The sequence below is a fragment of the Argiope bruennichi genome, chromosome 8 (assembly GCF_947563725.1).
Source record: "Argiope bruennichi chromosome 8, qqArgBrue1.1, whole genome shotgun sequence".
Classification (NCBI taxonomy): Eukaryota; Metazoa; Arthropoda; class Arachnida; order Araneae; family Araneidae; genus Argiope; species Argiope bruennichi.
Window position 1 is genome coordinate 82,020,512 of NC_079158.1, and position 11,204 is coordinate 82,031,715.

At 28.1% G+C, this 11,204-nt stretch overlaps 1 protein-coding gene across 4 annotated transcripts in view; it reads left to right on the forward strand.

Annotated features, from left to right (window-relative positions):
• The window catches only part of LOC129981023 (stomatin-2-like), a 66,438-nt gene extending 57,414 nt beyond the window's left edge, over positions 1-9,024 (forward strand). For all 4 annotated transcript variants that reach the window (XM_056091620.1, XM_056091619.1, XM_056091621.1 and 1 more), the window contains 3 exons: positions 731-786; positions 1,469-1,547; positions 7,124-9,024. In XM_056091620.1, coding sequence (XP_055947595.1) covers positions 731-786; positions 1,469-1,547; positions 7,124-7,333 — 345 coding nt within the window. In that variant the 3' untranslated portion in view covers positions 7,334-9,024. The remainder of the gene's footprint in view (positions 1-730; positions 787-1,468; positions 1,548-7,123) is intronic.
• The last annotated feature ends 2,180 nt before the right edge of the window (positions 9,025-11,204 follow it).

Sequence of the window (11,204 nt, forward strand, 5' to 3'; positions counted from 1 at the left end):
TTTACGACGATCAGCGCATCTGATTTAGTAAGGTAGAAGCTAATTTTCAAATTGAATGTGTTTAAAGAAGTATTAATATTTCCCGAAAAAAAATATTTTTCATTCACATTAGCCAATTTTTTTTTTTTTTTTTTTTTGTCATTTCGCGCCACATTTAAAATTTATCTTAGTATATTTAAAAATGTTGTCCAATAATTTTATTATATATAAATATACTAACTGTTAGCACTAAAAATATCTTACAAAATTTACATTTTTCTGACTACAAAGAAAGGAAAGAAAAACAATTTTTAGATTATATTTATAAAATTATCCTTTTTTTTTAACTTTTATCAAATGGAAACAATTTTAAGATAAATATTTAGATTTTTTTTTATTTCTATCACTTATGCTGAAAAACTATATAATCATAAGATTTTATGACGGAATGCACTAAACATCTTTACGGTTTGTGCTAAATTATGAAAAATGATATGTTAGTATGAAAATTCCATGACATTTGCGAACTATATTCAAGTTAATTGAATGCAACCATGCATATTAATGGGTTTGGAAATGTGACATTATTTATGCAGAAAGAGCCATTATCTTAATCACAATTATTCATAACTTCAATGAATTAGTACTTTAACATGAAATTATCATTAGTTTTCATGAAGACTACAACTAATTTACAGAAAAACGAATGCAAATATAAAAATTATATTTTCATATTTTTCGTTTATTTCAGAATTGTTTAGATGAAGCTACAGACCGCTGGGGGATTAAAGTGGAACGAGTTGAAATGTAAGTTTCCTTCATATCGAATTAACTTTTATAAGGATTGTACTAAAAATAATAAATTAATATTAATAAATAAAATGTTATGAATATGAATATATAATGTAGAAATTTATAATTAGAATTTCTTAAAATGTGTCTAGAACTTCAAACAACTATGAGAATAATAATAAATTTCAATAAAGGAATATTTGAAGAGAATTTGAATATCTCATCCGAAACATCATAACATGATAATTAATGTTTTAAGCTTAATTTGCCTAATTTAATATTATATTTAAAAATATATTCTTGATTATATCTCAAAAAAATCCTGAACACAAAAATTATGAATTCAGTATTGTGTCTATATGTCCAATAGTTAAACCAATAAAAAATATTGAGAAAAAAATATTTAAAAAAATATATTGAATTTTCAGAATAAAAAGTGAAATGAAATTTAAAAAAAAAATGAAAACAACTCTAATTACATTTTTTAATAATTTAGGAGTTATCTCTATAATTCTGAAAATCAGAAATTAACAACTTTTGCCAAAATATTTTTAATTTGTGATTCATCATTTTATCTTTGTTTATATAAATTGATGTAATTTTATAATATTTTCTCTTTCTATTGCCAATTTCATATAAGGAACTTTTAAATCATTTTCATATGCATACAATTTATAACAAATTTTGAAAATTCCAGCAAAGACGTTCGCCTGCCCGTTCAGTTGCAACGAGCAATGGCAGCAGAAGCAGAAGCAGCTCGAGAGGCTAGAGCAAAGGTATATTTTCAAGTAGCACTTTTTTATATCTTATTTACAAAATATAAAAACTAAAATAGTATACACACGCCAACAGGAGTAATATCCCTAAAACTTTGTCGCATACTCTATAATAAACTGGTTGTGCCAAAGAACGCCTTACATGGTCTTGGCGTACAAAAGTTGCGAAATATTAACTTTTGGCATGAATTTAGCATTTTTAGAGAATATATCGAGTGATCCTTGGCGAGTTATTTTTTTGGTGATTAATCTCTGGCAAGCATTAATAGTATCAGATGTCCTTCAGATGCGTTTTTCCCACCGATTGAAAAAAATGACACGAAATGACACTTTTAGCCACAAAATACCACATTAAATTTGATACATTTAAGCCATTGCACTTTTGAATTATTGCATTTACATATTTTGAAAGTGTAGTTTAGTTCGACAGGCTGACAAATTTGGCTCCGAATTCGATAAATGTCTGCGCTTTAGGTGTTAAATATATGTACAGAATTTTATTCATCTTGATCTCTTCCTTTTGTAGCTATTGCATTAAATTATATTCGAACAACCGAACGGGTATAATTTCGGGGAACGGATTTTACTCAAAAATTGATAGAAATCTATAAACTTGGTGTAAAGATCGCATACCAAATTTCAACCGTCTAGCTCAAAGTATTTTTGAGTTGTCTTTCCCACAGACAGACAAATGGGCATTTTCCAAAAATGTTTTTTTTTTTTCCCCTTCTTTTTTTGAACTCAGGGTAATCTGAAACGAGGAGATTCGTCAAAATCTCGAGTTCGAATGTTTTGATGATTACTACACTTCATATTGCATATACTAGAAAATAATAAAAAAGTAATTTTCTTTTAAAACAGCACATATATATTCAAAAAATAATAATTTAACTCTCCATCTTTTACCGTCCGTTTTTGTTTTTTTTTTTTTTTTTGTGACAGAATCATCTTTTTGATCATGACTTTTTAAAAGTTCTGTTCAGATATGTAACAATGTCACAACTAGTGACATGTTTTTGTCCAAATAGAACTATAAATCCCTATAACATTTCTCGAGTTTATAAGATGTTAAAGCGCAGCACCCTTACAGAATCAAACTCGCTATTATGAGCATGCTTTCAAATGTTTCAGATCTAGTGGCTTACGAATGAAAACGACATTGAGACCTCTTTTAGTTGTCTTTGCAGACTTAAAAAAATTAAATAAATGCATTGAAAGGTTAGCTTTGTCATGTTCTTCGTAAAATTGTGTCTTTTTCTTAGTTTCGAGAAATGTAACCTTCCTTCAGTGCTGTTTTATTGCACAGTGAGTACTTTAGAATTGTTATTCCATTATGGCAATCAAATGCATCCAGAATGCTCTTTTCAGAAAAATCAATTTAATATTTCTTCTCTGCTTTTTTTTTTTTTTTTTTTTGTCGTGTGACTATTTTAAACCAAGTTTTTGCGCAGTAGCTTTCTGTGGGTAAAGACTCTGAGCACCCGAGGGTGGAAATCTGATTTCTAGTTCGTATGAAGAAGAAACACGCACACACTCGCTTGCACAACCCCTTTTCACAGGAGCTGGGGGGGGGGTGTCATTCACGCACCTCACAGATAGAACATAGAGTAGAGAACAATCATGCCCGAACCAAGATTCGAACCGTTGACGCCTAGAACACGGAGAAGACGCTATACCCCTAGGCCAGGACGCCGGCTTTGTTTTGCTAGAGAATTTGCGATAATGAACCCCACTACTATGCTGTAAAATCTGTTATTAAAATTATCCAAATTAAAACGACATAGAGACCTCTTTTAGCTGTCTTTACAGACTTTAAAAACTTAAATAAATGCATTGAAAGGTTTAGCTTTGTCATGTTCTTCGTAAAATTGTGTCTTTTTCTTATTTTCAAGAAATTTCGCCTTCCTTCAGTGCCATTTTATTGCAAACTGAGAATTTTGGATATACTATTCCATTATTTCAATCAAATGCATCCAGAAAGCCCTTTTTTCAGAATAATGAGTTTAATATTTGTTCTTTGTTTTGTTCTTGAATTTGCGATAATGAAACGGACGACTATGCTGCAAAATCCGTTTCTTCTCTTTGTCCCTAGGTCTTCAGTACATCCTTATTAGAATGAAGCAATTAATTAGCCACCTTTGTTTTTCGACTTGGGAGGAGATATGGGATCTGTATAAACAATAAATTTCATTTTGTCAAACTTTCCACTGGTTTGTGGCCCAGTTCAATGTCAAATTGACTTACCTTCCTATAAGACATGCGCATTTTACTTATAGCATCTTATCTTTGGAGAATTTGCACCCATATATCTCACTTGTCATACTAATTTTACAGTTAATCACATTCTGATGGAATATACATCTCTTAATTCCTATCATCAGAAAATTTTTAATTCCTGATCTATTACCTTGCAAAATATGATAGGTGAAATATACCATCTAAATCTTTTCAATAAGAGTTTTTCGCTTTCCTCCTTTTGTTGACGTTTCTCATTTTGTTTTAAGATTATTTTCCTTCTTATTTCCTTCCTATTAGTATTTTTTTTTTTTTTGCCAACTTATCAAAGTTTTTTTTATTTGTAATTTTACTTGCTTGTTGATGAATATTAATATTTTTATTAATATCAGAATTAATAATCAGAATTCCTGATCTATTACCTTGTTAGATGTGATAGGTGAAGTATAAAAAAATTTTCACCTATCAATCTTCACCTAAATCTTTTCAATTTCTTAAGAGTTTTTCTCATTATCCGTGGTATTTTACCTTTCTCCGTTTGTTTCATTTAGTTTTTGTTGCTTTATTTCAGCATTTTTTTTTTTTTTTTTTGCTAACTTAACAGTTTTTTTTTTAATTTGCAATTTTACTTGCTTCAACAGATTTTATTGAGCTTTAAGCTTTCTATTAACATCACAAATTTACTTTTAACTACATGCATGGTGCCTTTTAGCTAAGAATGGTTCTTGCGCCAAAATGCCCTAAAATCAAATTCAAAATTGTCCTGCTTTAGAGTGTTTTCAGAAAGATATCATTAACTCTAAAAAAATATTTGCAGAGAAATAAAATACAGACATTTTTCCAAAGTCCCGAGATTGCATTTTATGATGGTAACAAGTAATTCACGTATATAATCCAGTCGAATTTTATTTTTACTTGGAAAAACTACATAATTTTTTTCTATTGCTTTGAGCTCTTGTGTTTACCTTCAAAAAACATGTCATTATATCACGCAACCAGATAGAAGAGCAGTTAAGAGTAGCGTATATAAATGTTATTAACATTTTTTTCTCAATTATATGATATCTTTTTCGATGTATGAGTGGAAAACGCTTTCAGGCATAATGATTAAGGAAAATGTTAACTTCAAGTTCAATTTTCTCCACTTTTTTTTCAATTAAAGGCAGCATGACAACCGTTTGAAATTGTAGAACAACATTTCTAGAATAGGATGTTTTCGCTCCAGAAATTCAAACAAACAGAAAAAAAAATCTTTGGGCATTTTACGACGACTTTTTCCCCCACAATCTCAAATTTTTCGAAAAATAATATAGATTTTTATCTAATATTATGTCTTGAATAGCATTTATTAAATAAAATTTCAAAAATTCCTCTGATTTTTTTAAATAAAAGTTTTTGTAATTTAATATTTTTTTAAAATTTAATTAAGCTATCTTAATTTTTAATGAATTATTTTGTAGGGTTTTTTTTATACTTATAATATTTTTATTTGAACTTTCCTTCTCAATTTAGTATTTCCTTATCTAAATATAAAAACCTGGCGTATTACCTTTCCTTCCCATTTTTACTTTCTCGTACACATAGTATAGAGAAAATATAGTAACCGTAAAAAAAATTCGAACTCGAAATTTTTTCGATTTTTTTCTTTTTTGACCTTTCTGAATTCGAAAAACATTTTTGAAAAATGTCTATCTGTCTGTGACAAAGATAACTCAGAAACTCTTTGAGAGAAATGGTCGAAATTTGATATACGGTCATTACACCAAATTTGCAGTTTTTTTTTGTCAAATTTTGTGTTTTCCTTCTGAGGAAGTCCGTCTATCCAGCTGTTTGAATATAAGTTAACACAATAAGTGCAAAACGAGGAAAGTTTAATTGATAAGATTCTGTACACAAATTTAACATCTATAGTGTAAATACCTGTCAAGGTATGTGCCAAAACCAACAACGGGTTGATTGTCTGTCGGTCTGAACTTTCAGAAACATCTAAAAACTCGATATACGGATGGGGGCAAACTCAAAAAAACGCAATGAGTTAAAAATTAGGTATGAGATTTTGTGATAACTGACAAAATCCCTCTTTTTTTGTTTCAATCGATTTCAGTCTCAAATTTTTGTTTCAATCGCTTGAAAAAAAAAAGTGTATAATACACAAATTCGACTTTAGAATACTATTAACTGCTTATCAGGGATTAATGGCCAAAACAAAAAACTCACCAAGGATGACATGATAGATTTAGTAAAAATGCTAAATTCATTCCAAAGTTAACATCATATTTCGTAATTATTGTACACCAATGTCATGCAAGGCGTTCTCTGGCTTGACAAGTGTATTAGAGAAATGCGAAAAAGTTTTAGGGAGACCACTCATGCTAATTCTCTTATGTAGTTCGATATCCGGCTGTGTGATAAAATGGCATGTTTTAAATTTCCAGTCCAACGAATTAAAAAAAATATTTAATATTTTTCCTGTATTTTTTCAACATTTTGATACTTTTAACCCTTTCACGACGGGTGTGTCATATATGTATCACTTACGAACGTCTCTCACAGCCGGGCGTACCATCCGTGCATTTCTGGAAATGGAACTCATGGTAGGACGATTCATATGTGCATTTTAAGCTGGAACAATTTTTAAATACCACTAGATGGCTCCCTGTGTCTATTACTTTTGAAATAAATATTGTTTTGGTAACCTGACTTTCAGTTTGCTCATATTCAGCCTGTGTTTGGTATTTTTCTCATCAGCTGTTGCGGGAGGGGTGAAAGTAATGCAAATAAACAGAGCTGGTCTGTGTAACTTTCCACCACCTGATAGAATCATTCGTGTTTCTAGTCTCCATCCTTTTTTTTTTTTTTTTTTTTTTTTTTTTTTGTTATTACTGAGTCTTTTTGGATTTTACCGTCAGTTTTGTTATATTTTGCGTAACTTTCAAATACATTCTCTTTTTATTCCGGAATTTTATGGACTTCTCTTTTTATTATGGAAAGCTTTGTTTTCGGTTTATTACGGCAAGAAAACGCTACTTGTCAGAGGAAGAATGTACTCGTATTATGAATGAATTAATAATCAAAAAAAGTAGCAAAAATAACAACGTTAGCGTTTAAACTTTATTTTTGTGATTTTTTTACAAAATTAGGCTTAGCAACGCAAAACCCCCTTCTTGTGGGAAAGATTCCTATCGCGTATGCTCCATCCCGTGAATGCTTCTAGGATAGAGGCCTCACGACCTGAAAGGGTTTTAACAATCATTCGACTGAACTAATAAAAGAAAGCAAAAGCCTTATTGCATTTATATCATAGACGTGGAAAAAATACTAATAAATCATTTCTTCCGCAGGTTATTGCCGCAGAAGGTGAGCAGAAAGCTTCTCGAGCCTTGAAAGAAGCTGCTGAAGTGATTGCCCAGTCCCCAGCTGCTCTTCAGCTGCGTTATCTCCAGACCTTGAACACCATCTCGGCGGAGAAGAATTCGACCATTATTTTCCCCCTGCCCATAGATTTCCTCAGCCAGTTCCTGCCATCCAGGCTGCAGGCCGCATCCGACTAAAACCCTCGTTTCTTTCCGTTAGCCTAAGTGTCGCACAAGCTCAGCTAATATTTCATTTGATTCTGATCGGCGTTTATTCATCACAACTTCCCTTAACAAGATTCAATATTTCATAAATTGGTGCTGCATGCTTTTATTGTTCGGATAAATAAGTGAAGGACTGGCAGTTTTGATAATCCGCCTAAAATTATTCATAATCATAATTATAGTAAAAATTCAATATTAATCAAACTAGACGCAACTGGAAATTCATCAAACAAATAAAATATATATTAGCTTATTAAAAAATAAGGCCTACATAAAATTAATATCAAAGTTGCGTTCTTTTATAAAATAGTTTCTATTAATAAAATCAAATAAAAACAAGAACAGGGGCGGAATTATAGTTGAAGAGGTATCACTAAATTGAAAGCCAAAAAGTTAATCAAACTGATCAAATGTTAGAAACTGCAGTTTTCTGCAGTTTAATTTATTGTGGTTTGATTTCGCTTTTTTGATAAGTAAATGATTAGCATGCGCCCCCCCCCTCCCCCAGTTGTTTCCAGGGACCCAATATTTACTCCATCGTCTGAAACTAAATATTCTCAATAAGATAAAGTTTTTCATAAGCATATTCTCCGTAACGAAGAATGAAGAACAGAAACCTGTATTTACATGATTGACTCTGAGATTTCAAAATTACCTTTTAGAAATACGTGAAAACATTTTGCAGTCATCGGAAAAGTCAGTCGATTTTTTTATATAAATACATTTAAGTGAAAAACAAAATTTGGTAGCTTCAAATGCATCTTAACTGTTTAATGGAATTGTTTTCTTCAAAAGTTGAGTGGAATTTTATTAAGATTCGTTTCTTTTTTGCCAATGATAAATTTTAAATGACAGTTTTGGCATTAAAATTCTTAATTTTAGGACGTTTTCTAAACATTTCTGCTTTAATTAATTACAATTTAATATGAAAGCCAATAATAACAACTGAAGGAAATGTTTTAAGATAGATTATTTTCGTATATTCATATTTTTCATTTTAATATTATTATGAGGTATTTATTTTCATTTTTAAAAACTTAAAATTCTAGCAAACAAATATTTGTCTGTTTTGTTATTCAAAAACACATAGTGCAGCAATTCTTCATACTAAATAATTCATTGAAAAGAATCAAAGCATATGTTTAATAAAAGCTCTAGAAAAGAAATATAGAAAGTGAGAATACATTAATTCTAACAATGGAATAAAATAATGCTTATTAAAAAGTAAAAAACAACTTTATTTGATTTATTTCGTAATTAAAAAAAGATGTTAACCTACAGAATATTTTTAGAAACTTAGCATTTTAATAAGTTTGGCCTGTTGAAAATTATTTTTTTCCCGATATAACCAAGGAAATATTTACAAGAACTGCATTTTAATCAAAAAAATAAGACATTAAAATTTATATATATTATAATTATTTCAAAGGACAGCTTGTCTTTATCAAGGCATCATTTGTTTATTGTAACTGTAGATTGTTGAGCAATCTACAAATCCCTAAAACAGCTATTTACATAGAATGAACAACATAAATTTATTAAATAATCATTATTTATTCTTTAAGTAGCAAAAATATTTAGGAATTCGTGTTATTCGTTATATTTTCAAAAACTTTTATATGTATATTTGATTTACATGTATTTTATATATTCCATACTCATATTCATCGACAATTTTACTTTGATTATTTTTACAAAATTCTCTCAAGAATTATCCTATATGTTAATAACCATTTTTTTCACATTTTTTTTTGTTTGTTTGTTTTGTTTTAATAGTTATAAAATTTCTTGTAATATTTTAGTTCAAAATTTTTAATATTCGCGAAAAAATTTTTAATATATATGTTTATTTTCTATATTTTTCTGACATAATTTATGGTATATTTATGATATATCTGGCAAATATAATTTATGGTGTATTTTATATATCATTTGTTGGCATTTATATAAATTTTATCAATTTGAGATAATTATTTTAAAAAATTTCAGTTTTATTAATTTTTTCTAAATTTTTACCTATGCTTGCATTCTTTTGTTTTTATAAAACGCCAAATTATCTTTTGTTTCGCTGATATCTGCATTTCGCTGATATTTGAAATTTTCATTTTATTACAATTTTAAATATTTTATTTCTATCGGAAAAGACACAGGATATTTTAAGTATATAATTTACAATTAAGTATATAATTACAATTCAGTATATATACAATTAAATATATAATTTACTGTCAGATACAATAACCTGACAGAAATATTTTAGATTCAAATATTTGTGATTATTAATATTCCATAATTTTAAAAATCAAAAATTTTAAAGCTGAGCTTAATTATTTGCAATTGCATTATGAAAATCATTTCATTTTAATACAAAAATTGTACAAAATCTTCTTCAACGGAAAATGATATTCAATATTTTAATAAATTTTCATACATGTTTATATTATTTAAATACATAATCTTTTATATGAGATCAAGATGAAAAATTAATAAGACGTTTTGCTTATTATAAAAAATACTTTCGTTATATCTGTGCGACTTAATTTGAATTCATTCCATTCTATTAACACAATCTATAAAAATCAAATTATCAAAATAATTGAACTCTTAAAATTGAAGACAGTTTTTCACTGTTTAATATTTGGTTACTTTTAAGTGAACCAATTAGATTTGGATCACACACTAAAAAAAAAAAAAAATATTGACTTAACTTTGCGAACAAATATTACAATTTTTTACATCTTTGTAAAACTCAGGTTTCAATTTTTAACATTTTTATGATATTACACTCATAGTGAGAAAGACATCTAGGGATGTTTAATGCTGAATTAGAGGCTTCAGTTGCTTTTCGTAAATTTAACTGTGTGAAACTCTATACATATATATGACTATAACTCTTCGTAAAAATCATTCTTAATATTTGTTAAGTATACAGTTGCTTTGATTGATTAAATTCAAAGTGGTAGAATAGTGTAAACCTGTTTACAAAAAATAAAATTATCTTTTAACAGTTGCAGATATTTTATAAATCATGTTAATGTTTAAAATAATTAGAAAGAAGAATTCTCAAATGTTAGATGGTAGAAAATGTGACAGTATTAATGATAAAGTGAGAAATATTTTTAAATGCATGTACATATTTACAATCAGTATTAAATGTGATTTCGATCAATTATCATATATAAGACGAAGCATTTTTTTTTCAAGTAGTTCTTCTGTATAATTTATTTTCTGTGTATATTATTTTATAAATTCGTTAAAAAGTTATATGAAAGAAATTATTTTTACTGATTTAGTTGTGAAAACATATTGAATTAGTTGGAAAAAAAATTGTGAAACCAATAGATTTTTCTTTCATTTTTAACTCATTATTAACTTCTGTTTTGATGTATTGTCTGTTTCCAATACATTTTCATTTTTATATGATGTTGTACATTTTAGTTTCCTATTTTTTATGAATTATTGCTTTAGTGAAAGCGCATTGTTATTGGTAGTTATCATCATGTTTTACTACATTAATGACTAGCAAATAATTTAAAGAGAGATGTTTATATTATTCGTTATCATTTTAAAAGCACTGAAAAATACAAGTATATAATTAATTTCATACTTATTTATAAATCATTCTTTTAATAAAATATATATTATTTGAATATAGTTGAAAGTTTTCAATATCAGAAAAAAGGTGTTTATATTGTTCTTTAATGCGATTTTGAAAATATTGAACAATGCATGATGTTTCTTACAATTTTTGGCTTTTTCTCGAACCCATGTTCGCTGTATACACACGATGTTTCTTTTAAACCTTTGTATGTTTATTCATTTTGAGCTTGGATGTTAATAAAAT